Source organism: Polypterus senegalus, chromosome 17 (genome assembly GCF_016835505.1).
Source record: "Polypterus senegalus isolate Bchr_013 chromosome 17, ASM1683550v1, whole genome shotgun sequence".
NCBI classification, from domain to species: Eukaryota; Metazoa; Chordata; class Cladistia; order Polypteriformes; family Polypteridae; genus Polypterus; species Polypterus senegalus.
In genome coordinates this window covers 31199947-31218773 of record NC_053170.1, presented here as the reverse complement: position 1 = coordinate 31218773, position 18827 = coordinate 31199947, and the positions used below count along the sequence as shown (strand labels likewise).

Sequence of the window (18827 nt, the reverse complement as noted above, 5' to 3'; positions counted from 1 at the left end):
CATTTATTCAGTCTTTATCTTTAATAATTTATAAACTAGCATTAACAGAAGAGATGGCAAGAACTGAATAGATTGTGACATCTGCAACATAAAATACAGTGACCATAAAGCAGTTACTGATTTGAAAATCTGGGTAATGACTGTGAGGTGAAATCTGATTGGAAGCTTACCTGTGCAGCTTCATACGTGATGGTCTTGGTCTCTGTATGTACAATAGGCACATCCTTTGTGGTAATGTCACTCTTCAAAAAGCTTGAAGCATCAGAAATCGTGACAGTCTGAGTTTTCACCAGTGGAGGCTGAAGAAACATAGAAAGCTTGTATACTGCAATTTTTTTTCTAAACATTATTTTATTTTTTAATTAAAATGTTACGCTTTGATCTGATAAACTGGCAAAAGAGTAAAAATATACTTGAATTCAGATAAAGAAAAATAGTAATTTTAATAAGGCTGTTGAATATGGATTCTAGATTAATCCCTGAAAATGTTTCTACAATAGACTTGCTTGAAACACAACTCTCTGTACAGTTACCAGATCATGAGGGAGTAACGGTTAATACTATAAAATGAATAAAAAGAAATGATAAAGAAGTTAACCAGAACAGACCCATCACCTAAAAAGGAACACTGAGAAAACCAGTTAAGTAAAAGGTAAAGATATTAAATCAAGACTTCTGTTGTTGCAAATTGTACAAGAAGCACACCAAATTTATGGTAGGTTAGATTTGCATGTGATTAACACCATAAACCATCACCGCTATAAAAAGTAACTGCTGTGAAAGTAAGACTTTCATAAGATCAAAGACACTGAATGCTGCTCACGAGTTTTAAATCTGATTGCTTGGCCAGAACACAATAAAACTATAGCTTTCCATGACAAATACTGTCACAGCCTTGGTTGGAATAGTACTAAATAATACCTTAGCAATTTCTGACACTTATGACTATTAGATGTGGATCTTATGAACTAAAACTGTGAAACCTTTAGTATTTCTATGTTTAAAACAATCAGTCAGGGCAAACATCCCCCCAAAAAAAGGCCAAAATTGATAAAGCGATGGGCCAGACAACCAGAAAATTGAATATAATTAATTTGCAGATATAAACTGCACATCAGTTTTGAGATTGGATACAAAAATGGCAGCCACTACTGTTCTACAAGGTCATACTGTATTTACTTTGCCATTAAACAACAGTTGTCCAGACAAGCATAACATAGCTGCATGGTTTTTATTTATTTGTAAATGTGCTCAACTTTTTGTAAAACTTATGATCACAAAGTGACAATAATGTTAAGCATCTCTCTTCCATGGTCCTGAAGAAAAATGAATTAACCAAGTTCTTAATCTTATAAGCAGAGTACTGAAAATTTAAAGGTGCATTTATGCTTAATTTTACAAACTCTTCCTTAACAGGTTGACAAAGATCAAATATGAACTTGAAAGAAATAAGGAAGTGGTAAACCAAGTCTGAGGTCGGCAGTTGCAGTCATTGTTGGTCCCCCCATGTCCCCCAAACTCTCCCTTTTCTTTCCAACTTTCCAGCAGTACCAGAGAAGTGAAAAACATATAAAGAAGGAAAAATAGAAAATGTATGTTGTACAGATTAGAAGGTTTTAGCTTTTGGGACATAATACTACCTGAAAACACCGAATGAGGGAAGGAGGATTCTCGCAGTAAAGATGACTGAAATATCCTCCAACAACCTCAACACTCTTTTCTGCTACGTCACACCTGTGCTCCACTATGTCATCTATAAGTTCCTCCTCTTTCCAGGTACACAGATGAGGGAGATGAGTGCCTTGTAGGGATTCAGGAAACAACACTGGGGAGTGTGAGGCTTTAGTCTCTAAGCTGACTTCTGGCCCTGTTGGCCAGCCCACCTCCTCCTTGCTGTGGAGAAAGGAAAAGGTGCTTTCCTCATCTTCCTCCTCCTCACTGTTCTCAAAAGAAGAAGCTCGACCCCGAGAGAAGGCTGCCAAATCAGCTGCCCCCCTGTTCTCACCAAAACGTGTATCCGCTCTCCGAATTTCCCTTTCTAAATCCTCTCTCTTAGGAATTTCAAATCCACTCTACAGGAGAAAAACAAAAGCCAAATGGGGACACAGAAACAAAACTGCTGTTATTACACTGTATACTGTCAAAAAGCAGAAACAATCAGAAGATGCTGTGATCACTCCCTTATGAGGTGTGACCCAGATTACTTTACATACGTTTTGACTTTTTTTTTTTTTTAAACTCACATGGGACAAGTAGGTTATTTAATTTGTTTATATAGTTTTATGGGAAACAAGGTCTATCTAGAAATGATACAAAGGAATAAATAACAAGACAGAATATGTATTGCATATAAAACATTAAGAAAAATATTACTGCTTTTACACATACTGTAAGCAAATTTTACTAAATGCTAAGGCGATGATATGAAGGTTCATTTGCACAAAAAAGCAGCCAAGATAAGATTAAGAAAGCATGAAAAGTAACTATATAAGATGACACAAATACCATTCTCAGGGGTTATCAATTTCACTGCAATATGTTTAATAAGTAATTACTGACATTAATCATAAATTTATCTCCATAGTATGAACTCAGTCCAACTTTCACTGGAAGCAACTTGAAAATTATAAGTGCAGTAGGACTAGATGAGATTACATGCATTACTTATATTACATAATCTTCCTCAATATTTTATTGAAGGAGTTAACTTTTAAATGTTCATAACTGATAATGCACTGTGTTACTGTTTCCTAAATCTGTACAAGATCCTGTTGATCTCAGAGGCAACTGTCATAACCATAAAGAAGTTAGACACAGTCTAAAAGTCAATTTATGTAAGGCACTGCATGAATGAGTGCAAGTACAACCTTATTCTCAACAGAAACAATGTAATGAGTTAATTCCAGGGGCATTTCTTCCAGAGTGAGGGATTTCACACAGAGAGCAGAGACAAAATCCATTTGGAAACAAGAAATTAACTTAATCAAATTATTTAAAAAACTTAAGATAACACATGCTACTCAAAGTTTGCTACAGTATATACTTTTTAAAGCCAATAATTTTACTGAATGTGGTCTCTAAATGCCTCTGCTTTCTGAAATTTAGGCATGTGACAGATGTACAACCTCATACAGACAAATTTTTAAAAAACTGATAAACTACTGACCAACATACTGTACAGTATATTCTACTGTAATATGGATGCAACTGCAGGCCTTAAAGCATAAGTTGCTGGTCTTCACACATTTTCAAGTTTCACAATAATTCAATAAAATATACAGTAACTATTATATGGAGTTTAAGCTGAATTGGTAGCAAAAAAAAAATGTTGCTAGTTAACACTACATTGCATTTGAAGTGATTACTTTATTCACTAAACAGTAAAAATATCATACATTGAAGAACGGATAGAAATAACTACAGAAATTAGTATTTGGTTTTTAGAGATGACTTTTGTTAAGTCTTATCTGTTAATAAGCAGCTTTATAAAATATTTTGATGCTCTGTCTCTTGTGACCTTGGCATAAAGAAAGAGCTCACATGCTTTAAGGTCTTATGACAGTGCTGTTAGGAGACCTATACTCCTAGTAGGGTTATCCTTGGCAAACTGGTTTAATGGAAGGTGCTATAATGACTCCAATGATGACTTTCAAAAGTGGTAACAAGAACCATGCCTGAAACAGGTCATACTAGAAACTTCCCCCTGAAGGTAGGCCATGGGTGGTGTGAAGTAATGTATTACTTATATGTTATATAGTGTAAATTTAGCATAGAAGAAGCTGCATGTAATTGTAAACATAAATACGCAATAATTATGTCAAGAAAGACATTCATTATGGTATAGTTTTAATTTTTTCATTCTTTTAACAATTTCCTCTTTTGTCCATCTGCATGGCAGGTCTGTACTTTACCAAACTTATTTATTAGTTAAGACTGGTTCATACTTATAGTTTAGGTCAGAGCAGATGTCCTGTTATGCACAGCCATACATTAATAATGTTTTACTGGTGTTATTTAATGTTTTGTGAGAAATGTTTTCATTAGAGGACATACTTAGCTTTTCCTCGCTATACCTGCTAGGTAAAGTTGAACCAGGCTGCTGATTCTTTTGTGTTTGTTCCAGGATAATTCCATGTGCCAGGTGCTGGCTAACCTATGCATTTTCATAAGCTGACTGTACGCAAGACCAGCATGCGAGTCTGGTTCAAAACAAGTTAGAAAACAACTATGTGTAAGAGAGATACAGTAAATACAGACATGGATTTTGGCAATTGGCATTGATTCACAGGATATAAAACATCCCAGGCTGGATACATGAGGGTTGCATTCTTTGATTTTTAAGGACTATATTGTCAATTTGGTCTCATACAACTAATTCCTCAAATGTCTTTGAAAAGCTCACAGCTAACTGAAAACTCTTCTGTTTAAAAATCAACACCTCCATTTCTCAGTTTAGGAGTCTTTCCTGAAAATGAGTAACTTGTTGATGCCTCTGGTTGAGTGGATTATGTACTGTATCTTAGTGTCTGTTCAACAAGAAAAGGACAATGAGATTATGGCAATGACCAGCCAGTTTCTCTAGTTGTGGTGATACTGTGAGCATGGATACCAATGTTAGTGTTGAAATGAATGCAACACTCAGTTAACTAGTCAATTTACATTCCTATCCCATCACTTACAGTGCATCCGGAAAGTATTCACAGCACATCACCTTTTCCACATTTTGTTATGTTCCAGCCTTATTCCAAAATGGATGAAATTCATTTTTTTTCCCTCAGAATTCTACACAAAACACCCCATAATGACAACGTGAAAAGAGTTTGAGGTTTTTGCAAATTTATTAAAAATAAAAACTGAGGAATCACATGTACATAAGTATTCACAGCCTTGGCTCAATACTTTGTCGATGCACCTTTGGCAGCAATTACAGCCTCAAGTCTTTTTGAATATGATGCCACAAGCTTGGCACACCTATCCTTGGCCAGTTTCACCCTTTCTTCTTTGTAGCACCTCTCAAGCTCCATCAGGTTGGATGGCAAGCCTCGGTGCACAGCCATTTTAAGATCTCTCCAGAGTTGTTCAATTGGATTCAAGTCTGGGCTCTGGTTGGGCCACTCAAGGACATTCACAGAGTTGTCCTGAAGCCACTCCTTTGATATCTTGGCTGTGTGCTTAGAGTCGTTGTCCTGCTGAAAGATGAACCGTCGCCCCAGTCTGAGGTCAAGAGCGCTCTGGAGCAGGTTTTCATCCAGGATGTCTCTGTACATTGCTACAGTCATCTTTCCCTTTATCCTGACTAGTCTCACAGTTCCTGCCGCTGAAAAACATCCCCACAGCATGCTGCAGCCACCACCATGCTTCACTGTAGGGATGGTATTGGCCTGGTGATGAGCGGTGCCTGGTTTCCTCCAAACGTGACGCCTGGCATTCACACCAAAGAGTTCAATCTTTGTCTCATCAGACCAGAGAATTTTGTTTCTCATGGTCTGAGAGTCCTTCAGGTGCCTTTTGGCAAACTCCAGGCAGTCTGCCGTGTGCCTTTTACTAAGGAGTGGCTTCTGTCTGGCCACTCTACCATACAGGCCTGATTGGTGGATTGCTGCAGAGATGGTTGTCGTTCTGGAAGGTTCTCCTCTCTCCACAGAGGACCTCTGGAGCTCTGACAGAGTGACAATCGGGTTCTTGGTCACCTCCTTGACTAAGGCCCTTCTCCCCTGATCGCTCAGTTTAGATGGCCGGCCAGCTCTAGGAAGAGTCCTTGTGGTTTCGAACTTCTTCCACTTACGGATGATGGAGGCCACTGTGCTCATTGGGACTTTCAAAGCAGCAGAAATTTTTCTCTAACCTTCCCCAGATTTGTGCCTCGAGACAATCCTGTCTCGGAGGTCTACAGACAATTCCTTTGACTTCATGCTTTGGTTTGTGCTCTGACATGAACTGTCAACTGTGGGACCTTCTACAGACAGATGTGTACCTTTCCAAATCATGTCCAATCAACTGAATGTACCACAGGTGGACTCCAATTAAGCTGCAGAAACATCTCAAGGATGATCATTGAGCTTCATGGCAAAGGCTGTGAATACTTATGTACATGTGCTTTCTCAATTATTTTATTTTTAATAAATTTACAAAACTTTCAAGTAAACTTTTTTCACGCTGTCATTATGAGGTGTGGTGTGTAGAATTCTGAGGAAAAAATTAATTTAATACATTTTGGAATAAGGCTGTAACATGTGGAAAAAGTAATGCGCTGTGAATACTTTCCGGATGCACTGTATAACAATGAGCTGTAGACAAATAATAAAAACAGAGAAAAGGATTATAATTTATGTCAATAGAACATTTCAAACAAAATAAAAATAAAAAATCTTGTGCAGGTTAGCCTCATCATTAGATGTTCCTTGTAAAATAACACATCCAATAATAAAAAAAAAATCATTCTAAACAATATGGATGCTCCATAATTGCTAACAAACTTTAAACCCCTGAACAAAAAATATTTTTGTAAATGGTTGATTTTTTTTATACATAGCTGAACTTCTTTTACTATGATTATCTGTATACTACTATGGTTTGTATTGGTGCAACTTTTTAATATTTCAAAAAATTGCTACAACATTAGTATTTTATGAAAAATTAAGTCTGTGATTGGCCTATTAAGCATTCAAAACATAAAACTTAACTGACTGAAAATATCAAATTGAGTTTAGCATCCTTCATAACAAGCAATTTCATGTTTTCACTCAATACAGTACTGTATGTGTTTTTTTAAAAAAATGGATAAATTCTTGTACACCAAAATCTCCCCCAAAGTAAAGGTTACTCACACAACTATAAAATATAGCAGCAAACAGTATTTTAGAAAGTACACTATTAACAAGAACACAACATAGTATTACAAATACAAAGTAAGAAATTTCTAAAATGTATAGCATATCTTCAATTAGACAGTAGTATACTGTTTATAGACAATATAACAACAAAGAAGAATAAATGCTAAATCTTCTACAGTCTCTTTCCCCTTCATAAATTTTGGTTTTCATTATTAAAAAAAATCTTTTTTAGAAAAATTATATTCCAGAATGTTTACTTATATAAAGAACTGATTATATATGAAAACTAGCAAAGTAATTGTTGCAGGGCAGCTAAAATACAATTAATAGCAAGTTTGTATCAAGAAAGCAATGAAATAACAGTTCTTTGCACCTATAAGCCAGTGTCAAATACTGAATTACTATCAACACTTTTTAAGATAATACAGGCGTTGAAAAAGAACTCTGCAAAAATATATTAATAAAAACACTTCCAGAAAAGATCTAGAAACAAAAGATCTTGAAATTCTTACATTTAGACAGCACATTTACAAATGTGATTATGATTTGCCATGAGGCACTACATGGAAAATACTTTTAATGAAATCTAAGCAGAGTACTATGTCTCTTCCTTAACTATACACAATTTCAAATGTATGCTATTTAATATTCAGTCATCTGGGACATGTCTGAGTTGATTTTTTCCACTGCTTACATAATTTACTGACTTATTTGCTGTACTATCAAAAAGCTAAATTCAAAGGTTTGTTTCTTGCGTCTTACTTTGTTTAATATTTTGAGTCTCTATCTTGTTTAACTAGGGAGGATCTCGTTAACCCCTGAATTGAGTTAAATCACAATTATTGTATTGTGACCAATTCGGCAAATTAACATATATATGGCAATTTCTTTCATAAACCTTTACAGAACATACAAAATTCAGCAGAGAAACAACTGATGTAGAAGTATAACTTAAGGATTTTCACGTACTGTAATGGCCACCATGCAATACAACTCACCTGGTTAAAATTAAGAAAACTGATTTTCACCACAATAAACAAATTTGATCCATATATTTGACATTAACAGAACACTGAAACCAATTTGCAAAAAAATAAACACACAGGAATTCTGACAAACCATATCATAAATTACCCATATTTTAAGAGAATTATGTGGTCCATGTGAATTTATGATGCAGTAACCAAGATTAAGTTAGCTAAAGCAAGTCTTACCAAATTCAAAACCTGTATGCTTACTACTTACATAAAATTGTTTAGGGGTTTAAAAATACAAGGAGGAGAAAAAAAGGGTAATGTTATTTTAAGACCAGGAAAACTGCAAAGTAAGTAACATTTAAACTAGTTAAAAGAAATGTGTTATGACAAATAAACTGTCAGTAACAACAAAGTTCCTAATAATAAATGTGGTAACGTGGTGATCAGCAAGTTTTTTTTTTTTTTGGAGAGGGTGGACAAGGGGGTTACTATAATGTGCCAATTATGAAAAGCTATTTATATCAACAAATAAGGTCAGTGGAAAAAAATCAATTTCTAAGCCACACTACACAAAGTCAAAATGTATAGCACACCCCATGGAAATAGTGTCTGTGCGTTTGTTAAGATTAAATGAGCATTTTCAAACTTACAAAGTAGACAAGTTGTAAACTTTAAATTACAAGCATTAAAAAAATGTAATTTAAATTTCAAATATATTCCATTATATATATTGCCCACAAGTTCAGCTTTGTTAACATGCTTTTATTTTAACCCATACAGACATTTTCATCTACAGATGCAGAGGTCATTGGTGTAGGGAATACCAATAGTATATTTAAATTTTTCTATCATTGCACAAAATTAGCCTAACCTTCTAAGATGGAATCTAAAAAGAATATTTAATCAGTATGTTTCTCTGTTTAATACTTGTTCAGTTTCACTGACTATCAACATAACTAAAAGACACCCCCAGTCTGCAAGAAAAACACCTCACTAAATCCCAGTAGTTCTTCCCCCACTGCACTATAGCACCCACATCCAAAGATCACAAATTTAAAAGTACAAATTAAAAATAATAAAAACAAGAATGGGAAAGAAGTTTAGTAATCCGTTTGGGTTGTTTGGTTTTGCTGAACATATTCAAGGAAAGGCAGAAGTTCATTTTATAGCATATACAGTTTGTTGTTCAGAAGTTTTCCATCAATTTCAGTCACCAAAATCTGGAAGCATCAAAAGAGCATCTAATATTTCAAGAAAGGAAGTAAAATGCTAAGCAGAAAAAGGCATATTTTTTCATTTCTTTGAATGGAAAATGATTTAAAAAAAAAGAAAAATACTGGGTGCCCTTTACGTCACAAGAGGAGCGTTTCTTGTTTATTTGTGTCTGAAGAAATATATTTTTGACTCATATAAAAATGAGCCACCATAAGGTTACTGCGAGAACGAAAAAGCAGGACATAAGAAAAGGAATGCGAGTATTCTGAAAGGCAACAGTATATAGCTGACAGGGTTTGACTTTCTTGCTGTCCTCAGGGATAGAAATTGAAACCTTTTGAGAGTGTTCGTCCTTGCCTTCGGGTGGAGATTTCACACCTTTTCTTTTCTGCTCTTCCTTCTTTGCTACTAGAGGACTTCCCTCGGTCTGCTTTTATTGACAGGAGACCAAGAAAGACAGAAAGACATGAAAAAATGGGAGACATGAAATGCCAAGAGTGATAGATCCGAGGACAGTAGGGTGTGCAAAGAATAGCCTAAAAGATTAGGACTGCACAAATTTGAAGTTTTTCCATTAACGCATTAATTATAGGTATTTGGCTGTGTTTCCTCACTTTAAGAGAAGCCTTTTTATAAAAAGAGAGCTTTCTCACAATTCATTCATCTCTGCTGGCTCAAATATGGGAGAAAGAAAAAAAAGATTTGTATAAAAGGAATACTACACAGAAAAATATTACTTAGCCCATGTAGTCTGTAGTGAAGGCTGACAAAATATTTAATCTCATGTTTTTATGAAGAACGGAAATAAACTCTCTGACAGAATGTGTGTCTTTGGAAATGAACACAGAAGAAACATGTTCACATGGAATCGAGTTTTCAGCTGGAGCCCCGTCTTTTCTCCTCATTCACTGGTCAAGAGTGCTCTCTTTAATTTGAATGCTCCATGCTATACGAAAAAATTTCCACTATATGGACTGCTCTGACTAAGTATTTATTTAGCACTATTTTAGCAAAAATTACATATACTTTGCCCATTGTGAGCATACAACTGAACAACTGACTTGTAGATTACACAACACGAGTGACGTAATTTTTTAATAGACGTCTTTATATTGTTTTCTGTGGTCCAGCATTGGTTTCCATAGACATCCATTCTATCAGGAAATTTAATTTAATATTTTCATGGAGAACAGAGATAATAAAATTTTTTTTTATCATCCATCACTACAAACCATATGTGATACATAACACATTAAAAAAATATAATTTTTGGATAGCACATGCTCCCAACCCTCTCTCTATTCCTTAAAGGATTAAAACTTTAATAAAGATCAAATACTGTACATTCCCTGTCGAACTACATTTTACTGCATTTATGTTTGCACTCCATCCATCCATTTTACAATCTGCTTTTAGGAACCAGAATCATAGAGAAATAGACTGGAGAAAACACTACATATGATTCCAGTCCATTACTGGGGGGAAAATAACAAACGACAGGGAGGCAACACAGCAAGACAGTTCAACTGGAAGTCTACACACTATTAGAGGATGCTGTGCATGTTTATACTTCCATTTTTTTATCTAATGTGTTTAACCTATATTTAAACTCTACGTCTTGCTGTTTTGTATCATTATTTAATGTCATTCTTTTAAAGTAACTGGGTCAGTCTGTATGTGTTTCTCACTTCAGCAATACTGCATGGTATCTATAGAATAGTTATTTGAGCTTAAATGCTGAATCCATCTACAAAGTATTTTATATTCAAATTTATGTATATCATCATTTCTAGTCTCCAAACATGTCAAAAAATCTTTAAAAAGTGGTACATTATTGTGACTAATTAAAGCTGTCTGATTAAGGAATGGTAACAATTGTTGTGATCTCTCTCTCTACTGTATATATATATATATATATATATATATATATATATATATATATATATATATATATATATATATATATATATATATATATATATAGTATACAGAAATATATAAAAGCCAAATACCAGAGACTCATTCATCATGAAATCTCCCAAACCATGAGGACTTGAACTTTGGAATGTAGGTTACCCTTGGCCCATAGGTGCTTTCTAAGAAACAGTGGTCAAAGCACAAAATTTCTTATAGTTTTTCAGACCTGTTTGTATGTCTGTCTGCTTTTCACAAGAGAACTACTTAACAGATTTAGACTGGGTTTTATTCTATAATTTGCTTGAACTTTCCATTGATTTTGCGACTTTCTCATTGCGCTAAGTATCATTGTTTGCTTGCGGTACAGATTTATTAGTGCAAATTCGAGGACGACTCGTCGGGCTGCGGGTGGGGGGGCGGGACCTTCCTCACTCACGCGTCTGCCTAGGAGCATAACCTTAACTCCGCTTAGTTAGCAAATGAGAGAACTACTTAACAGACTTCGATCTTTTTTTTTTTTTTTCTCTATAATTTGCTTGAACATTCCGGTTGGTTTTGCAACTTCTCTCATTGCGCTAAGAATCATAGTTCACTTGCAGGAGCGATATATTCGCACTAATCCATGACAGAGGCGGCGGGCCGAGGGGAGGGGGAAGAGTGACGTCAGGAGCAGAGAGCTGGGCCAGGCCCTCCTCACTGTCCTGTTTCACTAATACGCAGGCAAAGCCGTTGGGGATGGCTAGTGTTTACATATAAGGAGAATAGTCTTTTCAGCAATGAAGTGTGTTCAAAGTATTTGATGCTTGATTGACACACAAATGCTGTGCTCAGCACTGTTGCCTTCACAGTTTCACAACTCCTGAATTGAATTCCAGTCAACACATTTTTCCCTTTCTGTAGGTATTATTATCTCTGTTTATCACACTTTTCGACCATATTTAAAAATCAAACACTTTAGATTAAGTGGACACTCTAGGCTGGTTTACTGTGAGCAACAACAGACATGTGTATAATGGTCTTCTGCAGTTGATTGGTGTCCATCCAAGATGTTTTCTGCTTTGTGTTCAGTCTTGTAATAAAGTCAGTCTACCATGTATTGATGTCAGAAAAGCATAGTTTGCCTGTTTAGGCTTTTAGCTTCACAGCCAGGAACTAATGAAGTCACTGTATAATAATTTTACAGGACAAAGCTGCTGGAAATGGCTTTAAACTTAAGGAAACACTTTTTAGGAAATGAGAAAATGGAAGTATAAGCACAAGGTCATGACATAAACAATCCGACACTATAACTTGCTTTATTTTTTAAAGCAGAAAGATATCAATTAAGCATGGAGCATAACTCTTAAGGAGGAAATAATTGGCTGGTCCAAACAGGAAGTGGAGAGGCATACTATTTGCGTAGTTGGGCACACTTGTGATTCCATACAAAAATCAATCAAGAAAACACACCCCCAAAACACTCCTGAATAACATTAATATATTTTTTTTTATCATCACCTACATTCTGGAGAGTACAACCAAACCCTTGGAACATTAATTCCAAAGCAGGTGCCCGACTTCTCTGGGATATAAATATAGCTGATTTACTATGAAATAATGGTTGGAATAAAAGAACAAGGTGAAAATGATTTCATAAAACTTTTAAACAGATACAATTTTAATGACTATATACTTTAGAACTCACAAAAGAAAAATGATCAGTTATTAAAGAGGATAGCCCATAGTACTCATGAAATTTGTTACGAATTATTTTCATGAATTCAATAAATTTAACAGCTTATTAAAGTGTTATGTCTAAAAATACTGTATTATTAAAACCTATGTTTGTCTGTATAAAAAAAATAAAATTGCAAAAAGTTTGATTACATACAACAGATTTCTGATTTTGCCAAGATAAATGTTTCTGTTTTGCAATCAAACTAGATGTACAACATTTTCTAAACAGCACAACAGCTTAGTTTTCTTCTAGTTAAATAAAGCAGACCCAACTCATAACTAAGCTTGTCATTTCAGCTTTTTATTCTGAGTAACACGATTATAGTGTACAGGAGTCCCAAAGCCTTTTCTTATTAAAATATTTCTTTGCTTAAAATAAGGAAACACACTTCTAGAATATTTTCTTCCTGGAAATAAGTCCCATAAAAATAATAACCATCATATAATATTAAATAAAAGATATGACTTCAACAAAAAATGCAGTCATCTGGTGTGTAAGTCACCCTTCTAGATATACCCAACTATTTAAATTCTAAGACAGAAAAAAACGGGTGCGTATCCGATTGATCTCTATAAATCTGTTGGGCTCACCCTGTTGCCAGGGGCCCATATCTTTGCACACCCCTATAGGAGAAGTAGTCAGAGGGTAGCCAGGAGACTGAGCACAAAAATGAGGGAAATACAAAAAAAAAAAAAAAAAAAAAAAAAAGAAGAAGAAACAGAAGCATGTGGGACAAAATAGTAAGAGAAAAGAAGAAAGAACGACACAACATGAAAAAGAGTCAAGTTATTCCTCAAATAATTGTCTTTAAAGAGGAATGGTAAGACTTACATGCAGTAAATTCTGCTTTAGTCAGCCATGCATGATTCTCAAAGCCAATATCAAAGCTTTGGAATGCCAGTCTGAGAGCAAAGGGACAAGGAAAGGTTGTAAACTAAAATGTATACTGATGTTGCCAGCAAAATGCAACTTAGCAGTCGATGAGAGGCTGTGCGCAGCCACAGAGTTAGCTCTGCTTTTTTCCCCCCGCAGGTTGGCATTAACAGTGCTGAAATGTAACATTACCTCTTGGCCACCAACCTTTATGTCAGAGGGCTGTAGAGATGGTGTCTTCGCCTGTTAATACACACACATGTGCATGCACGCGCACACACACATAAAAAGAAGAGTACAGAAAGTGAAAAGAAGGAGAAAGAAAATGCAACACACTGCATCTTACATAAGGGATTTTCAAATTCACTTTACTTTGGGTGTAGTGTCTTCAGCTTTTCACTCAGATTAATTTCTCAGTTCAATGATAGATTAATTTAACATTTTATAACATAATTGCTTAAACAAATATTTATTATAAAAGGCTACATAAGCCATATTAGGTGATTATTTCTAATTTGTTAATGAAAAAAATATTTCAACTGACAACACTTGTTTAAAAAAAAAAATTGACTACTATGAGAAATTATTATTCACAACTACTGCTTACAGTGTTGTAAAAAATTAATTCCATGCCATTAAGTGTTCTTTCTTAAAATATATATGAACATATAAAAATCTGATCTCAACTTTAAGGCTATCAACAAGTTCAAGAAACTAATTTAATAAATGTACTTTTTGAATATTAATTCAATAACAAAATTAATAGAAAATCAGTTTTCTTTAATGAAAAAATACACAATTAGCTTAATTACCAGCTAAATTAGTAATAATTAATGAGGTGTACTAAATAAAACATCTGTATTTTAATGAATCTCTGATTATAATCATAACTATTTGGTTCGGTAAAAGTTGTTTTATAGGAGAGTTTACAAAGACAGACACTTCTACTTTTAAAAATGAAACAGATATTCAACTCAATTTTGTTGGAGACTGCCCAGAAACAAAAAGGTGTGCTCTAGACAGACAAATCAGATTTGCAGCTAGTCTAAAATGATGCCATACATTACAGTATGTGTGGTGCAAACCACTTTGTATTTGAAAAGAAGTACCATACATCCACCGTAAAGACTGTGGCAAAAACATTATGGTGTGGGGCAGATTTAAAAAATTTACGGCCTGGGCAGTGTGTGGTCAAAGAATTAACCGTAAATTTCCAAAGCGGATAATAATAAGTATATGAGGCCAAATGTCAAAAGCCAAACTCATAAATATACGCCTAGTACAGGGCCATGATCCAGAATGCTTAAACAAATATAAAATATTACAGAGTAGTGCTGGGCGGTATACCGGTTCATATCAAAAACTGTTTATTTTTGTTATGATATGGATTTTTCTTATACTGCAACACTGTTTAAATAACGTAAACAACGTTTGGAACGTAGAGCAGCAGGAAACTGTTTAAGGGGGAACCTTTTTCACTGCTGCACCAGAGTACATGCGTTAGTGGAGGTACTGAATGGTGAAAATGGACAGAGAACATTCTGAAACTGAAGCAGACGATAAAGTTGAACATGATGACACAGAAGAACTTTTGCCGAAAAAAGGAGCCGTGTCTGTTGTCTTGAGATACTTTGGTTTTAAAAGGTCGGATGTGGACCATTATATTCAAATGTGTGAATATTGTTTCGATACTACTGGATAATACTGCAAGCCAAGTTGTACTTGTTTTATTTTTTTTAATACTGTGTAATAGTGTGATGACATGTTGAATTCATTCTCGACATTTCCACTTTAATCTCGCTGTTTATGACGTAATTTGTCATTAAAGTAAAACAATGTAAACTAAACTTCATCTTAAAATGATTATTTAATTTACTAGATAAGAAGTTAATGTAGCACATTAAATACTTTATATTAAGTATTCCCCGAGCCGTATTAATTACTACATGCTTCTTAAACTGACTTCCTCTTGCATGAAGAGGAGGCGCATGCAGCGATCATCACACAGAATACATTAATTTCATGATATTCCTGCTCCCTGAACATTTAGAATGCTAAGATAAATACTTGATATCATTTTCATGATAAAATGCATTAATCATGTGGAGTCATGTTGGCATGGAGGTTGCACTGCTACCTCGCAGCAAGGGGGTCCCGGATGTTCCCTGCCTTGAATTTGCATGTTGTTCTGGTGGGTTTACTCGCCGTGCTTCAGTTTTTTTCCCCAAAGTCATGTAGGATGTGGGGTTTTGTTATGCTATATTGGCCCTGCTAGTGTATGTATTGCTCGTATTCACCCTGTGATGTGCTGCCGCCATGTTCAAGATTTGCTCCTGCCTTGCACACAATGCTTGCTGGGATAAGTGCAACCCTGAATAGATGGCATAATTGAACATGTATAACGAAGATTTTTTTGAAAGATCTGAACACTCCGTGGTCTAAGTTTATAACTATACTACTCAAAAGAATTAAAGGGACACTTTTTAATCAGAGCATAGCATAAAGTCAATGAAACTTATGGGATATTAATCTGGTCAGTTAAGTAGCAGAGGGGGTTGTTAATCAGTTTCAGCTGCTGTGGTGTTAATGAAATTAACAACAGATGCACTAGAGGGGCAACAATGAGATGACCCCCAAAACAGGAATGGTTTAACAGGTGGAGGCCACTGACATTTTTCCCTCCTCATCTTTTCTGACTGTTTCTTCACTAGTTTTGCATTTCGCTACAGTCAGTGTCACTACTGGTAGCATGAGGCGATACCTGGACCCTACAGCGGTTGCACAGGTAGTCCAACTTCTCCAGGATGGCACATCAATACGTGTCATTGCCAGAAGGTTTGCTGTGTCTCCCTGCACAGTCTCAAAGGCATGGAGTTGATTCTAGGAGACAAGCAGTTACTCTAGGAGAGCTGGTCCATAACCCATCAGCAGGACCAGTATCTGCTCCTTTGGGCAAGGAGGAACAGGATGAGCACTGCCAGAGCCCTACAAAATGACCTCCAGCAGGCCACTGGTGTGAATGTCTCTGACCAAACAACCAGAAAGACTTCATGAGGATGACCCAAGGGCCCCTTGTCCTCTAATGGGCCCTGAGCTCACTGCCCAGCAGCATGCAGCTCGATTGGCATTCGCCATAGAATACCAGAATTGGCAGATGCACCACTGGTGCCCTGTGCTTTTTACAGATGAGAGCAGGTTCGCCCTGAGCACGTGACAGAAGTGAAAGGGTCTGGAGAAGCCATGGAGAACATTATGCTGCCTGTAACATCATTCAGCATGAGCAGTTTGGTGGTGGGTTAATGATTGTCTGGGGAGGCATATCCATGGAGGGTCACACAGACCGCTACAGGCTTGACAAAGGCACCTTGGCTGCCATTAGGTATCAGGATAAAATCCTTGGACCCATTGTCAGACCCTATGCTGGTACAGTGGCTCCTGGTGCACGACAATTCCTGGCCTCATGTGGTGAGAGTATGCAGGCAGTTCCTGGAGGATGAAGGAATTGATACCATTGACTGGCCACCATACTTTCCTGACCTAAATCCAATAGAACACCTCTGGGACATTATGTTTTGGTCCATCCAATGCCACCAGGTTGCACCTCAGACTGTCCAGGAGCTCAGTGATGCCCTGGTCCAGATCTGGGAGGAGATCCCCCACAACACCATCTGTCATCTCATTAGAAGCATGCACTGATGTTGTCAGGCATGTATACAAGAACACAGGGGCCATACAAAGTGCTGCGTACAATTTTGAGTTGCTGCAATTAAATTTTGGCAAAATGGACTAGCCTGCCACAAAATTTTTTCACTCTGGTTTTTGGGGCGTCTTTGAATTCAGGGCTCTGTAGGTTGATCATTTTCATTTCCATCAAACGATGTGGCATCCTTTCATTCCTAACACATTACCCAGTCTATATCAGTATAGATATCCAGGAGGATTTCTTTTTCCCATTGAGATCTGATGTGTTTTCAAAGTGTTCCTTTAATTTTTTTGAGCAGTTTAGTTTTAATTTCACAAAGACGTTTATCGTGTGGTGATTTTTTTATGTGGAGAAAGAAAAAGGAAGGATAGGAACTGGTAGGTTTGGTACGTCAGATAGAGACAGCACACATGCAATAAAGAAAGCCCACTCAGAAATACATCCATTGAATTCTGGGTTTGTGTCTCCGACCGCCAGATCACAAACCCAACATTTACACAATACTGAAGTTAAACCTGTGCGATACCCATTCACACATCCAGTTTTTTGGAGCTTTGTCACACCTGCCATAAAGTTCTCTAAACTGAACGTACACCTGGGAACCCCTTACTACAAGGGAGCAGCACTACCGCCACACCACCATGCCTGTTTAATATATTCTTTAACGCATTTCATCATGAAAATGATATTAAGTATTTATCTTGGCATTCTAAATTTTCAGAGAGCAGGGATATCATGAAGTAAAAATATTCTGTGCGGCAATCGCAGCCTGCGTCTCCTCTTAGTGCAAGGGGAAGTCAGTTTAAGCAGTGTGTAGCGATTAACTGGGTCAGGGAACACAACACAAAGCATTTAATGTGCTACATGAACTTATGAAGGGGTTTGAGAAAATCTAGTAAATTAAACATTTATTTTAAGATGAAGTTTAGTTTACGACATTCTACTTTAATGACAAAATAAATTATGAGAATAAAGTGGAAATGTTGACTTTAACCTTGACATAAGCGTCGAGATTAACGTCAACATGTCGACTAAGCAAGGTCCATATTAATGCAGTTTGCCTTAATGATGGTTCAGTTGGTAAAGATGCCATTACGAAATTGCACTTTGCAGCGGGGCCACATAATTAGTGTTAAATGTCAGTTCTGAGTGCGTCTCGTTTCATTGTCCCGTTTGCTGTTTATATGTGTAGCAGTTAATGCCGTCCCCGTAAAGGAGGACGGATGATGGAAGGAGACAGGAGGACAGCCGCAAACCTGGAAAATACCTGTTCTTAATTAATCAATCACAGCCGTCACAGACTATTTAAGTAATCAGGAGAAAGACGAAGGAAAGAGAAAGAAGGAGAAAGAAGACCATTTTGTTTCAACTTGCTTGCTGTTTTTTCACATCGCACCTTTTCACCAGTTTGCTTTTCATTTTTGCCGGACTGTCTTTCAACCTCCATCTACTGAGACCCCGGGGTCAATTCACCATCCGCCGAGGAATCACGGTGAGGTTGCTCCAATCGCCAGGAAAATCAAACGACGCATTTACCGCTAGTTCAGTCATCCGTATTCAGGACATTTTTATAATTGGACTCAAGTTCACAA

At 36.3% G+C, this 18827-nt stretch overlaps 1 protein-coding gene across 15 annotated transcripts in view; it reads right to left on the bottom strand.

The window, feature by feature from the left end:
* epb41a (erythrocyte membrane protein band 4.1a) overlaps positions 1 to 18827 on the bottom strand; it is a 234654-nt gene that overhangs the window by 20983 nt on the left and 194844 nt on the right. For 9 of the 15 annotated variants that reach the window (XM_039739690.1, XM_039739692.1, XM_039739693.1 and 6 more), the window contains one exon: positions 171 to 299. In XM_039739690.1, the coding sequence (XP_039595624.1) occupies positions 171 to 299 (129 nt within the window). Of the gene's footprint in view, positions 1 to 170; positions 300 to 1735; positions 1894 to 2005; positions 2073 to 6252; positions 9456 to 13130; positions 13317 to 13724; positions 13776 to 18827 lie in introns of those variants that run through there. The other 6 variants (XR_005631025.1, XM_039739703.1, XM_039739697.1 and 3 more) reach the window with 6 other exon arrangements.